This window comes from Lycium barbarum, chromosome 2 (genome assembly GCF_019175385.1).
Source record: "Lycium barbarum isolate Lr01 chromosome 2, ASM1917538v2, whole genome shotgun sequence".
Taxonomy (NCBI): Eukaryota; Viridiplantae; Streptophyta; class Magnoliopsida; order Solanales; family Solanaceae; genus Lycium; species Lycium barbarum.
This window is the reverse complement of record NC_083338.1, coordinates 138,328,291-138,343,198: the sequence shown is the minus strand read 5'-3', so window position 1 is coordinate 138,343,198 and position 14,908 is coordinate 138,328,291. Positions and strand designations below refer to the sequence as shown.

Genomic DNA, 14,908 nt, shown 5'->3' with positions numbered 1-14,908 from the left:
ATTAATTATGTTATTAATAGATTTTTGACTTCACGTTGCATGTCAAAGCGTTTGTTGGACTGATCAACCAAAGCAGTGACATTTAGATAAATTACAGACTTTAAGCATACAGAATTAGATCAGTTTAAACACCTACATCTTGTTAAAACCATCATAGATATATGTCTTGAAATTTCAGACTAGCTTGTTAACCAGAGGGAAAAAGCTGAGAAAAGAAACTGAATTATTCCATGACCAAGAATGGTAGATTAAACAGGTTGTTCATACAGGTCAAAGGGGTAATCATATAGTATGCATATCATGTTTTAAAACAGGTAAGCAAATGAATATACATATAGCATACACTTAGCATGTTTTGTCAATAGGGAACCTCAAGTATACTTTCAGAATTCAGCAGAGCCTAGCATGTATTTGAAGATGCTGAAGTTGAATTTAAAGTGTTGTTCCACCTTATTAACATTATTTTAAAATCTGTAATATTGCTATTAACAGAACATTAATTGCAGAGGCTTCATAGTTTGAGCATGAGTCATTCAGATGGACATACAAGTAGTCTTCCTTTACTTAAAGTACCAGGTCAATGTCATTCCAATCCTAATGAATGCAGTTTAGACCTTATTTTCATGAATCAAACAGAATTGAATGTCTCGACCCAAGCTATAATATGTGACACTGGAACTAAACCCAAAACTGACCTTTTTACCCCATTTCTCATGGAACAGAACTGAGACCAAAGATAAAAGGGACATAAATCTGAGCTTGTATGCTAGTCCACAGCAAAGCCAAATTAACCAACTAATTTATAACCTAGAACTATATGAAAATTTCAAAAGCCTAATCATACTTTAGTCAAAGACACTAGTTTGGCATCATAATCTAAACAACATCAACTGCATAAATCAATCTATCACGCACAAGTTTATAACTTATATTCAAACATCATCGATAATCAGAAACGGACATTCAGAATTTCATGATACTTAACACATAAAGATTCGAAGAAAATCCAACAACCCCAAACACATAATAGAGCATGCGTATATCAGAAAAACTTTAAATTCGAAGTAAAGAGAAATGCACTGACCTTTTGTTGGTACAGTGAAATGGGTGTCGACGGTCACGAATCTACTCGAACACGACGAGCTCGAAATCGATTAAAGTAACTAACGTTTTGAACAGAAAACGAAAGAAAAAATGGAGCAATTGTTTGCTGTCTTTGTTGATTAAAGTTTATGTTTTGTAGGGAATTTTGGCTCTAAATCTTTTCTGTTGAGTCGGGTTTTTTGTTCCTAAAAAATAAACCATTCCAAAAACCAAACCAAAATCCCCCCCCCCCCCCTATAGTGATCCCATTCGCCTTGTATATATAGGTTTCATCTGTATTGAAGAAAAAGAGGAGCGTATGAGAGAAGACGAAGGCGTGGGGGACAGGTGCGTGTGGAGGCGGCAGAAAACGTGGGGAACAGGGGAGTGTGGAGGTGCAGAGATAGGTGTGGTGGAGAGGAACGTGAGGGAGACAGGGGAGAGTGGGAGCAGACAAGTAGGAGCGTGGGAGGTGGAGGAGAGAGGAAGGAGAAGAGAAAAGGTGGGGGAGGCGGAAAGAGAAGAGGAGAAAGAGAAAGAGGTTAGGGATTTAGGGTAAAAGAATAAGATTGGGCCAGACTGGGTCGGGTTAATGACGGGTATGGGCTGGTGCATTAGGGTAAAAAAACATGGGTAATGGGCTGGTCCGTTTGGGCTGGCCTATTAATTTAAATATGGGCTGATAATGTGGGTTGAGTATTAAAGATGTGGGCTAATTATTTGGTTGAAAATTGTTGATCCTTTATTCCTCTATTAATATGTAGAAGAATAAAGATTTTGCAAAATGTTTTCTTGTAATAATTTTAACGAGTCTAGACCCGAAAATGAAACGATGATAAACTGTTTAAAATTTATGATAAAGTAATGCTCATAATGTTGAAAAATAAAAGTAGCAAAAAATAATAGTAGTGAAAATAAAGTGTTTAGCTCGTCAATAAATTTAGATGCCCGAGTGAATAAAATCAAATAAAGGAGGGACAAAATTGGGTGTCAACAAGTAGGTTCTGTCTAAGGAGGTTGGTATTTAAGTGGTCCAGTTGTGACCCTCCAATCTTTCCTGGGAACCTGCTTACAAAGGTCGGATTTAGGATTCAAATCCTAACAACCGGTATCAGAGCAACAGGTTGTGTTGTGATTTAGAAACGATGGGAGGCGAAGATGGTACGACGTACGGCATCGGTAAATTCGATGGTACAGATTTTGCGTTCTGAAGATTATTTATATGGCAGAAAGCTTCATGAACCTCTGAGTCCGAAACCAGAGGAGATGAAGCAAGCAGATTGGGATCTCTTCGACAGACAAGTTCTGGGAGTCATTCGGCTGACGCTGTCAAAGAACGTTGCTCACAACGTGGCAAAGGAGAAGACCACCGCAAATGTAAACGATTATATCAAAAGAAATAACGCGTCCTAATATGCATGTGACCTCTTCGCGCCAGAGGTGGGCCTAACGTTGTTTAAAGGATAAAATGTGCCATAATATGTCATCCCGTTGCTTTGATTAATTAAGCAGATTCTATTTCTCAAAAAAAAAAAAGTACAAAATAATATTTATTACATGTCAAATGAATACAACATAAAGTGTTTCCTAATCTAAATAAAGTAAATAAAATTTCTATGCCTAACTTCTAGCGCCATTTGTCATGCCCTTGATCTTCGTCATTTGTTGTACCCTAATGCATACCTGTCATAGAAACGTTAGTCATTCCCTCCTTTCTAAAGTTTAATTAATTAGAGCAAATAGTCAATATTTAGGCACAGTTATCCTTCAAACATGCATATAAAGTATGATTGGTGTCACTCGGGGTCGTGAACCCGCTTGGACGTTTGGGTAAAGTCATCTAACGGATTTAATACACCAAGGGTATTAAACCTCCTAGGTCATGAAATGTATGCTTTCAATAAAGTGTGTTGGTTTAGCTCTATCTTAGGCTGACTAAGAGTTGGCTTCCTATGACACAAGGTTCCCCCAAGCGGACAACTTGGGAGTGGAAAGTCCGTGGCCGTCGACTGCACCGCCGATCGACTAAATCCACAAGATCGATCCAACTAAAGGTGATTTTAGTAGTGTACGGCCGCGATCCGCGAAACCGTTTTAAGTGTGTGAATATGTGTGAGTTTTCCAGAAGTGGAAGAAATATGAACGGAATGACAGTTTTATCAACGCAAATAACACATAACAAGTTTATATCAAACATACAGTTTATATCAAACACAATTAATAGCATGTAAAACAGTTAAAAAATAAATAAAGTGCACAGAAAACCTATTTGAACTAAGTCCGTTATGGTCAGAACCTAGGTGATGTCCCCAGCGGAGTCGCCAAGCTGTCACACCCCATTTTTTAACCCCGGAGGGTTAAATTAGAAGTATGACGTATTGGAGATTCCTAAATATGCTTGTTTTAAAGGAGTCGCCACCTAATTATTTATGGTGAATTAGGACACCTAAAGTTTATTAAAGTTATGTTTAAAGTTAACTCTGTTTGAGGTCTGCGAAACTTGAGATTCTAGGTAAGGGTTCAATTAGTCTAAAAGGAAGGTATTAGGCACCCTTTAAGACCCATTAACAATGGTTAACCGACAGGACTTAGATGAATTAATTAGGCTTTAGGAGGTCGTTAAAATACAAGTGCTAATGCATTTCGTGAAAAAAAAACTTATATATTAAAACTGCATAGCATTTGGACAACTGAACTCCTGATTTAAGACTTGATTTTTAAAAGAATGTTTGGGACCAAAATGTACCAAAGTTTGAGAATGTCCTATTGCAAAACTAGGCAAACTTTAGACCCTTTTAATAGACTATATAAAGTCAAAATTAGTTAATGGGAAAAGTTTGGATTCAAAGTTGAAAAAAAAAGTGAGTTTAGAATTGAAAAACAATTCTTAATAGTTAGCTTAACTATACTAAACGTAAAGAAGAAAACGACTCTGATTGTAGTAGAATCACTTACAAACTAGAGTGGTTTATTTTTTTAAAAAAAGTTACTATTTTTTTTTTAGCTTGAAACCAAATTACCACTCAAAATCAATGTTCAATATCCTAAAGTTATTGAATTATTAATCCTAAAAAAATGTTATAAGGCAAGGACTTTAAATAATTACTTAAGGCTTAGTCATTAATTAATTGTATAACAATCCTACTTTTAATGGTAAATACATAACTGAAAATAAAATCATTCACCATCATAAGTAAGCAAAGCAACCAGAGAAAAGAGGGACGATTAAGTAGCACATTCGGCTTTAATGGGAGGACAAAATCCCCTCTGTAAATTGATATTTGAGAGACAAGAAAAATTCGTGCAGATATGTGGACTCCATAAGCGGTGTCCTTGAGTTTCGAAGTCAAACTCTTCGGCTCCGGTGTACATGCGAAAAAAAAAAAGGAAATGGAAATTAGAAAAAAAAATAATAAAAAAAAAATCTATTCTGATTTATATAACGAAACTGATGGATAGAGAAATACAAAAATAAATAAAAAAAATCTCAGCTTTAGACACGATGATTTAAAAAAATCACTGAACTTGCATATATCCGTAGCTCATTAATAAAAACTCCCACCACGTGTACACAGATCTTGCAACATAATTATGTACCTCATTTTTTAAAAGTACTAAATAATATTTCTATTCAGAATCAAATATTCGTAATATATGATACTAAATAATATACCTATTCAGAATCTAACATAACTAAAACAAAATTTACTATATGACAAAGCAATCTTCCCATTCAGAATCAAATATTCATAACATACTACATGTACTTACGATGTCAACTATAGTGCCGGACACAGGCGATAGATTTCATTAAGAAAATTATAACTCAAGCTTCTTTTGAAAAAGAAAAATATGATTACTTTTATCAAAGACAGAAGTATAGAAACTATTTATTGATATGGTTTCTAATATTAAGAAACACATGATTTCATTAAAATGGACAACCACAAGACAAGTTCAGATTTCATATTGTAACAACTAAAAGAGAAATGAAATTAAGGGGAAAAAAATAAAGGCTGACCTCTTGTGAGCACAGTGAACGGGGCGTCAAGTCTCAGATCTACTCTCCTTTTACAAAATAGAAACGGACAGAGATTGAAAGATATAAAATGCTAATGTTTTTTTTTTTAGCAAAAGTAGAAAAATAGCTTAAATGAGAGGTATTTCGTCCTCCTCGCTTCTCCTCGTTCCCCTCTTTTTATAGGATTGTGATTAGGGTTTTAGATGGAAGAAGAAGAGGAGCGGGGTGTAGCGAGTGGGGGACAGCGACGAATGAGAGTGGAGGAAAATCGGGGAAAGGGAGCGCAGGTGAGGGACAGAGAGAAGGAGAGAGGACAAAGGAGATGAGGGAGGCGGCTGGTTTGCAGGAGAAAGAGAAGGGAGATGGAGCAATTTAGGGAAAATATGGTATGAAGTCAAAAAAGAGAAAACATGTGGAGCCCCAAAAAGAAAAGAAGGAAGAAATAAAAAATGGAAAGTTGCGTGTGGAACCCCAAAAAAAAGGCAAAGGAGAAAGACACAGATGGAAACTTTGAAAATGATTTTTGAATTTTTTATTTTATTTTTTATGGAATAGGGAAAAAAGGTAAATAGAATTATCAAGAATTGGTCTCTTGTAAAATAATATTTTGACAAAAATAAAAATTATAATACGTCATTTTAAAATACGAGCTTCAAAATGAGTCCAATATTGATATACTTCCGAGCAATTTTTTATGAGGTGAAAATTGTTGATCCTTTCTCCTCTATTTTATTATTGTTGAGCTTCTAATTTAACAACTAGTAAAATATATACTATATGAAGACAATTAATAATTAATATTTTTAAAAAAAAATAAGGATTTAACAAAGTGTTGTTCTATAATTAATTTAGCGAGTCCAAACCCGAAAAAATGAAATGATGACGAATCATTTAAAATTTGTGGTAAAGTAATGCTCGTAGTGTTGAAAAATAACAGCAGTGGTATTAATAGTAGTAGCAATAATAATTTTAAAAAATAGTGAAAATAAAGTATTTAGCTCGTCAGTAAATTTAGAACCCCGAGTAAATTAAAATAAATGAGGGACAAAATTGGGTGTCAACAGATGCCCCTCTTCGACCGGAGACGATGTAAGAGTTTTCGGGCGAAGAAGTTGACGTAGTAGCCAATTTTATTCCGACCAACAGATACGAACTTAAGAAAATATGGTTTTTTTGGTGGAAAATATTATGAGGGCAGAAGGAATTTAGGATGTTGGGAAGCGAAGATTGACGGAGTATTGAGAGGTGTTAATGATTTGAAAGGATGTTGGATGAGATGTCATTTATATCCTCGCGGGTCGAAGACAGATGAAAATAGTGTTTGAGAATGGACCGTATGTTTATAGTCTCCTAATTATAAATGTGGTGCACAACACACCCATAAGTAGGACTCTACTAGACACGATGTAAATTCTCCAAAAATGCCCCAGTGTTGAGTTATGGAGACACTGAGATATAGACAGGCTTACAAGATTGTGAAAGGAGTAGATTTAGTAGAGTTTTTTAGTGGAGGTTATAAAAGAGAAATTAACCTACGTATCACGTGTTTGTGGACGTAGGCGGAGTTGAGTTCGAGAGTAGATCCGTGACCCTTGCTTGTGAGTTTGATATTCCTCTTCAGCAAATTTGCCCCAGTTCACTGCGTAAGATAAAGTTCCACGTTGTTTTGCGCCTCTGCAAATTGTACTTTCTGCTAAAACTGAAATTCATGTCAGCATTAGTAATAAGGTTGAAATTATAAAGAGTGTAAAATGATAGTAAATATGAGTGTGGGAATGAAAATGAAATTGTGTGGCTAATGTCGTCTCTGGTTGTCTTCAGGGACTTGAATGAATGCGCGATGTGTATGCTGAGGATGTGATAATGCCTCTAGTTGCATTTGAAGATGATAGTAATACGGCCTCTGACTGTCTTCCGGGACTCGATGATAAATGATATTTGTGAAATTTAAGGTAAACTCTTTAAAGTAGGTAAAGTAGATGATGAAATAAAGAGATGAAGTAAGGAGTAAAATAAGTGTATAGCCGTTTGGCTTTATGCAGGTGAGGCCGTGTAGCCATGCGATGTCTCCGGTTGTCTTCGGGGACTTGATGATACGTCTCCGGTTGTTTTCGGGACTTGATGTTATGTCTCCGGTTGTTTTCGGGACTTGATGTTATGTCTCCGGTTGTTTTCGGGGACTTGATGCTACGTCTCCGGTTGTTTTCGGGGACTTGATGCTAATTCCTGTAAAGTTCAGGGTGAAGTTGTTAAAGTTGGTAAAAATAAATGATAAAATAGAGGGTAAAGTCATAGTGTAGCCGTCCGGCTTATGCATATGAGGCTGTATAGCCATGCGATGTCTCCGGTTGTCTTCGGGACTTGATGTTGTGTCTCCGGTTGTTTTCAGAGATTTGACGATGTGTCTCCGGTTGTCTTCGGGACTCAATGATATGTTGATGAGGCTGTACAGCCAAACGATGTCTCCGGTTGTCTTCGGAGGCTCAATGATAATGCCTGTAAAGTTCAGGGTAAAGTCGTTAAAGTTGGTAAAATAAATGATAAAGTAGAGGGTAAAGTCAAAGTGCAGCCGTCTGGCTTATGCGTATGGGGCCGTGTAGCCATGTGACGTCTCTGGTTGTCTTCAGAGATTTGATGATGATTCCCGTAAAGTCCAGGATAAAGTTGTAAAGTGGATGATGTCTCTTCGCCGTGATTGATAGACTTGACTATTGATCTTGCGGTCCTTTAAATCCTGCACTCAAAGAAAAATTCTTAGTTTGGGAGGGGGAAGTTGATTCGTGTTGACTCGAATCTTGATGTTGTTGACGCTCCATTTGTCTTGTTTGTTTGGATCTTGTGATCTCCGTACAAACCTCGATAGATGACCAGTAGTGAAAATGATCGAAAGGAAGTATTTCATCCGAAAGATATATACGTGAGTGTAAGCATGCAAGTTGTAAAATATTCTGCCAACTTCGGATTGTGACACTTCTATAGTAATTGGTTCATAATACTTATTGTCTGGTAGCCTTAATCTTGTCGATGCACAACTGTTCTTTCGTCTATATTTTTCCAAAATATGCCCCAGTTTTGGGTTCAGAAAAGCATGCTAAATTTATGATGCGGTGCGACCGAACCTTGTATAGGTTGCCTACGTATCCCTCCAAGGAATCAGGTCAGAACGTAGTTCGTAAAATACATAAAGTGGTCTGAAATTTTCTAATAAAGGGACCGAACCCGACGTGGATTGCCTACGTATCCCACCAAGGGAATCAGGTCAGCGTAGTTCTGTTATATAAATGGTAAAAGATTTGTTGGATTTTATCTAGGTGTGACGGATCTATATGTTGATAGTGTACGAATCCCGCCGAGGGAATCAGGCCCTGTGTGGTTTTCTTTGATTTTTCTGTTATAGCGTAACCGAACCTTATGTGGGCTGCCTACGTATCCCCCATGGGAATCAGGTCAGCGTAGTTCGTACGGATAAGATATTTTTTGGTTTTTTTTTTTTTTTTTTTTTTTTTTTTGTTGTAAAGCAACCGAACCTTTTGTGGGCTGCCTACGTATCCCACCAAAGGAATCAGGTCAGCGTAGTTCGTATGCATGCCAATGGGAAAAATTCTAACCTAGTATGACCGAGTCCCTATGTGGGCTGCCTACGTATCCACCGAGGAATCAGGTCAAGCGTAGTTCGCACATAAGATATTTTGTATTTTTTGTTCTAAATGCAACTGAACCCTATGTGGGCTGCCTACGTATCTCACCATGAGAATCAGGTCAGAACGTAGTTCGTACCTGGTTGTTAAAGCAAAGGTTGCAAACTAGGTTGTCTTACCTAATGTCGTACTTTGATCTCTTCTTGGATTGCCAGCTTTCAGGCTTATGTCATCACCTATCGGCTATTTCAATTTTTTTTTAGTGGAATCTTGTCTTGTCCCCTAGTTTCTTTGTATGTTGTCTATTCGTACATTTCATCTCACAATCGTAGAGTTGACAGTTTTGATAAATAAAGTAGAAAATAGACGATTAAGGAAAACTAGAAATGCATTCATAGTTTTTGCAATTCAAGCTTCCATAAGGTGAAGCAAAACAAACAAAATTGTGGGTACGGTTCAAGCATCAATAAAAGAAAACAAGTTCACTACATGTTCATGCTACCAAGGCTCCCGACGAATCAAGGACGGAGTACAAGTCCAATTCTTCAGAGTCTCCCCTGGTTCGGCACTTCGTGTGATAGATGTCTCGATGTTGTGAGTAGTCGTAGCAGTAATCTTCATGTGTGTTTGTCTTTGGATTGTTCACGGTAACGACAAAAGTTGATGATATGACCCTTTCCGTACTGGACTCCTTCAAATCTTGGCATCTCCGTGAGCAGGCAAAGGATTGTTGACCACATTGGGCTTAGCTTCAGCGAGCTGGATTACTCCTTCTTTAATCAAGGCTTCGATTTTGTTTTTAAGCCCATAGCAATCTTCAGTGGCGTGCCTAACAACTCCAGAGTGGTATGCACAGCGTTTGGAACCATCAAACCATTTTGGGATAGGTTCGGGAATTTTCCCTTCAATCGGTTGTATTATACCTGCTGCTTTCATTCTTTCGAACAATTGAGCCAAGGGTTCAGCGATCTGAGTGTAATTACGGGTGTTTTTGGTGTCAGGGTTTGGACGGGCTCTAGGTATAGTATGTGGTCGATTTTGGTAAGTTGGTGCTTGGTTGGGTTGATACGGGCGTGGGTTTTGATGCGGAGGCGCTCGGGGTTGGTAGTAGTTTGCTTGGGTGTTGTAAACGGGGTAAGGAGGTACTGGAGCTTGGTAGGATTCAGGGTAGTGGTAAGGGTAGAAAGTTTGTTGTGGGTGGTTAAAGTATGGAATGGCTTGGCTCGGCTCATGTCCTTGAGCGTTCATGACTGCAGTGACATCTTCCTTCTTCTTTTTAATCCCGTTGATAGAACCAGATTGTATAGCTTTGTTCATTGCTTGTAAAGCAATAAGATCCTGAATTTTCCCCGATTTGATTCCTTCTTCCAAGGCTTCTCCCATTCGAACAACTTCTGTGAATTTTTGTCCCATCATACCTATCATTTTCTCGTAAAATATGCCAGCCTGACATTCAATGAAGGTAGCAGTCATTTCCCTATCATTCATCGGAGGTTGAACCCTGGCCGCTTCTGACCTCCAACGTAGCGCATATTCGCGGAACGTCTCAGTTGACTTCCTGGTTAACTTAGTCATGTAAACTCTATCTGGTGTGATATCGGTGTTAAAACTAAACCTGTCCATAAAGTCTTGCGCCATGTCACTCCAACCACGCCATTTACGGACATTCTGTTGTGTATACCAAGTAAGTGCTTCGCCAGATAAGCTTCTTATGAAGAGCTTCATCCTTATGCTCTGGTCTCTGCCCACTCCAACCAGTTTGTCACAATAAGCCCTTAAGTGTGTATGAGGGTCGCCTGTTCCATTGAATGTATCAAATTTCGGCGGTTTGTAGCCTACGGGTAAATCGACGTCAGGTTGAACACAGAGATCTTCATATTCTACACTCTTAGTTCCCCTAGCAACTTGAAGGTTTCTCATTGCTTCTTTGAGACTGTGGATCTCTTTTAGCAACATGTTATCTGCCCCTGCCTTTGCATCCTTTTCCATTTCTTCGTACTGATCTACTTCGGGTTGGAACCTGACCGTTACTGGATTGGTAAAGGCTTGTGTTTCTGTGGCGTATACTGGAGGAACATATTGTGCATTAGGGGTGGCAAAGTGTGCCCCGTGTATATGCTGGGTTGGATAAGTTTGGGCGATGGGGGTGTTCTGGACCGGTGGTGGTGTGTTATAAGTAGTGTTTATAGGTGGTTGATTTGGTGGGTTTAGATGAATGGTTGTGGGTAGTGGATTGGTGTTGGTGGGTAAAGGGACAGAGGGAGTGTGAACTGGCGATTGACTTGGTGGGTTGACGGGTGGTGGATTATGAGTAGCATAGGTAGTGTAGGTGGGTGGTTGATTTTGTGGAGGAGTATAGCTAGTGTAAGTGGGTGGTTGACTTTGTGGGAGAGTATAGTTAGTGTAAGTGGGTGATTGACTTAGCGGGGGAGTATAGGCGGATGATGGATTTTGTGGATTTGCAGGGATGATCGGAGGTAAGTTGTTGTTGGTAGGTGCATTGTTTTGGGGAGGAAAATGCTCAGGAACTGGGAATTCGAGTGATGGGAAACGAGGTGGTTCGGGTGCAGTATTGCTAGGTTCAGAAGGTGAATTTTGGAGTGTGATGAATAAATTGGTCAAGTCCCTAACCCGATTTAGTTCTCCACGTAGATTCTCGATTTCTTGAGTCAGGCGGGCGATATGTTCATCTCGTTGAATAGCAGTTCCGTGTTCGGAAGTCTCGGGCGGATCGCTTGAGATCACGATATTTTCTACACCAGTTGGAATAGATGCGGCCGGATCAGACATGGTAATTTCGTTTCCTTGAACAACCCAACTACGTTCAGGTAACGATGACGTCTTTGACCTTGTAACGTAAGGATGGTCAGCCATTGAGTGTCAACACGAATCAACTCTCTGTTTGGGAATAAGATAAATTAAACATACAGTATAAACGATGTTAATTTCATGAACATATCTAGGTAAAGTCATGATCACGTAAAGTCAAGTAAGGCATGTAGCAAATAACTCATCAAGTAGAGTCAAACAAGTTGTCAAACAAATGTAAACGATTATATCAAAAGAAATAGCGCGTCCTAATATGCATGTGACCTCTTCGCGCCAGAGGTGGGCCTAACGTTGTTTAAAGGATAAAATGTGCCATAATATGTCATCCCGTTGCTTTGATTAATTAAGCAGATTCTATTTCTCAAAAAAAAAAAGTACAAAATAATATTTATTACATGTCAAATGAATACAACATAAAGTGTTTCCTAATCTAAATAAAGTAAATAAAATTTCTATGCCTAACTTCTAGCGCCATTTGTCATGCCCTTGATCTTCGTCATTTGTTGTACCCTAATGCATACCTGTCATAGAAACGTTAGTCATTCCCTCCTTTCTAAAGTTTAATTAATTAGAGCAAATAGTCAATATTTAGGCACAGTTATCCTTCAAACATGCATATAAAGTATGATTGGTGTCACTCGGGGTCGTGAACCCGCTTGGACGTTTGGGTAAAGTCATCTAACGGATTTAATACACCAAGGGTATTAAACCTCCTAGGTCATGAAATGTATGCTTTCAATAAAGTGTGTTGGTTTAGCTCTATCTTAGGCTGACTAAGAGTTGGCTTCCTATGACACAAGGTTCCCCCAAGCGGACAACTTGGGAGTGGAAAGTCCGTGGCCGTCGACTGCACCGCCGATCGACTAAATCCACAAGATCGATCCAACTAAAGGTGATTTTAGTAGTGTACGGCCGCGATCCGCGAAACCGTTTTAAGTGTGTGAATATGTGTGAGTTTTCCAGAAGTGGAAGAAATATGAACGGAATGACAGTTTTATCAACGCAAATAACACATAACAAGTTTATATCAAACATACAGTTTATATCAAACACAATTAATAGCATGTAAAACAGTTAAAAAATAAATAAAGTGCACAGAAAACCTATTTGAACTAAGTCCGTTATGGTCAGAACCTAGGTGATGTCCCCAGCGGAGTCGCCAAGCTGTCACACCCCATTTTTTAACCCCGGAGGGTTAAATTAGAAGTATGACGTATTGGAGATTCCTAAATATGCTTGTTTTAAAGGAGTCGCCACCTAATTATTTATGGTGAATTAGGACACCTAAAGTTTATTAAAGTTATGTTTAAAGTTAACTCTGTTTGAGGTCTGCGAAACTTGAGATTCTAGGTAAGGGTTCAATTAGTCTAAAAGGAAGGTATTAGGCACCCTTTAAGACCCATTAACAATGGTTAACCGACAGGACTTAGATGAATTAATTAGGCTTTAGGAGGTCGTTAAAATACAAGTGCTAATGCATTTCGTGAAAAAAAAAACTTATATATTAAAACTGCATAGCATTTGGACAACTGAACTCCTGATTTAAGACTTGATTTTTAAAAGAATGTTTGGGACCAAAATGTACCAAAGTTTGAGAATGTCCTATTGCAAAACTAGGCAAACTTTAGACCCTTTTAATAGACTATATAAAGTCAAAATTAGTTAATGGGAAAAGTTTGGATTCAAAGTTGAAAAAAAAAGTGAGTTTAGAATTGAAAAACAATTCTTAATAGTTAGCTTAACTATACTAAACGTAAAGAAGAAAACGACTCTGATTGTAGTAGAATCACTTACAAACTAGAGTGGTTTATTTTTTTAAAAAAAGTTACTATTTTTTTTTTAGCTTGAAACCAAATTACCACTCAAAATCAATGTTCAATATCCTAAAGTTATTGAATTATTAATCCTAAAAAAATGTTATAAGGCAAGGACTTTAAATAATTACTTAAGGCTTAGTCATTAATTAATTGTATAACAATCCTACTTTTAACGGTAAATACATAACTGAAAATAAAATCATTCACCATCATAAGTAAGCAAAGCAACCAGAGAAAAGAGGGACGATTAAGTAGCACATTCGGCTTTAATGGGAGGACAAAATCCCCTCTGTAAATTGATATTTGAGAGACAAGAAAAATTCGCGCAGATATGTGGACTCCATAAGCGGTGTCCTTGAGTTTCGAAGTCAAACTCTTCGGCTCCGGTGTACATGCGAAAAAAAAAAAGGAAATGGAAATTAGAAAGAAAAAAATAATAAAAAAAAAATCTATTCTGATTTATATAACGAAACTGATGGATAGAGAAATACAAAAATAAATAAAAAAAATCTCAGCTTTAGACACGATGATTTAAAAAAATCACTGAACTTGCATATATCCGTAGCTCATTAATAAAAACTCCCACCACGTGTACACAGATCTTGCAACATAATTATGTACCTCATTTTTTAAAAGTACTAAATAATATTTCTATTCAGAATCAAATATTCGTAATATATGATACTAAATAATATACCTATTCAGAATCTAACATAACTAAAACAAAATTTACTATATGACAAAGCAATCTTCCCATTCAGAATCAAATATTCATAACATACTACATGTACTTACGATGTCAACTATAGTGCCGGACACAGGCGATAGATTTCATTAAGAAAATTATAACTCAAGCTTCTTTTGAAAAAGAAAAATATGATTACTTTTATCAAAGACAGAAGTATAGAAACTATTTATTGATATGGTTTCTAATATTAAGAAACACATGATTTCATTAAAATGGACAACCACAAGACAAGTTCAGATTTCATATTGTAACAACTAAAAGAGAAATGAAATTAAGGGGAAAAAAATAAAGGCTGACCTCTTGTGAGCACAGTGAACGGGGCGTCAAGTCTCAGATCTACTCTCCTTTTACAAAATAAAAACGGACAGAGATTGAAAGATATAAAATGCTAATGTTTTTTTTTTAGCAAAAGTAGAAAAATAGCTTAAATGAGAGGTATTTCGTCCTCCTCGCTTCTCCTCGTTCCCCTCTTTTTATAGGATTGTGATTAGGGTTTTAGATGGAAGAAGAAGAGGAGCGGGGTGTAGCGAGTGGGGGACAGCGACGAATGAGAGTGGAGGAAAATCGGGGAAAGGGAGCGCAGGTGAGGGACGGAGAGAAGGAGAGAGGACAAAGGAGATGAGGGAGGCGGCTGGTTTGCAGGAGAAAGAGAAAGGAGATGGAGCAATTTAGGGAAAATTTGGTATGAAGTCAAAAAAGAGAAAATATGTGGAGCCCCAAAAAGAAAAGAAGGAAGAAATAAAAAATGGAAAGTTGCGTGTGGAACCCCAAA

At 37.6% G+C, this 14,908-nt stretch overlaps 1 protein-coding gene and 1 long non-coding RNA gene across 2 annotated transcripts; both read right to left on the bottom strand.

The window, feature by feature from the left end:
* Positions 1–4,245: 4,245 nt before the first annotated feature.
* LOC132627535 (uncharacterized) lies at positions 4,246–5,675 on the bottom strand. Its single transcript, XR_009577906.1, has 2 exons — positions 5,105–5,675; positions 4,246–4,436 (listed from the first exon to the last, which is right to left on the bottom strand). It is a non-coding gene; the product is annotated as an uncharacterized LOC132627535 (long non-coding RNA).
* A 3,522-nt stretch (positions 5,676–9,197) lies between these two features.
* On the bottom strand, positions 9,198–14,820 carry LOC132627530 (uncharacterized). The gene is made up of 2 exons (XM_060342924.1): positions 14,434–14,820; positions 9,198–12,092 (listed from the first exon to the last, which is right to left on the bottom strand). The coding sequence occupies exon 2, from the start codon at positions 11,614–11,616 to the stop codon at positions 9,436–9,438; it is 2,181 nt and encodes a 726-aa protein (XP_060198907.1). The 5' UTR covers positions 11,617–12,092; positions 14,434–14,820; the 3' UTR covers positions 9,198–9,435.
* Between the last annotated feature and the right edge of the window lie 88 nt (positions 14,821–14,908).

Excerpts from the sequence above, each read along its gene's own strand:
- LOC132627530 (XM_060342924.1), bottom strand. The coding sequence starts at position 11,616 with ATGGCTGACCATCCTTACGTTACAAGGTCAAAGACGTCATCGTTACCT.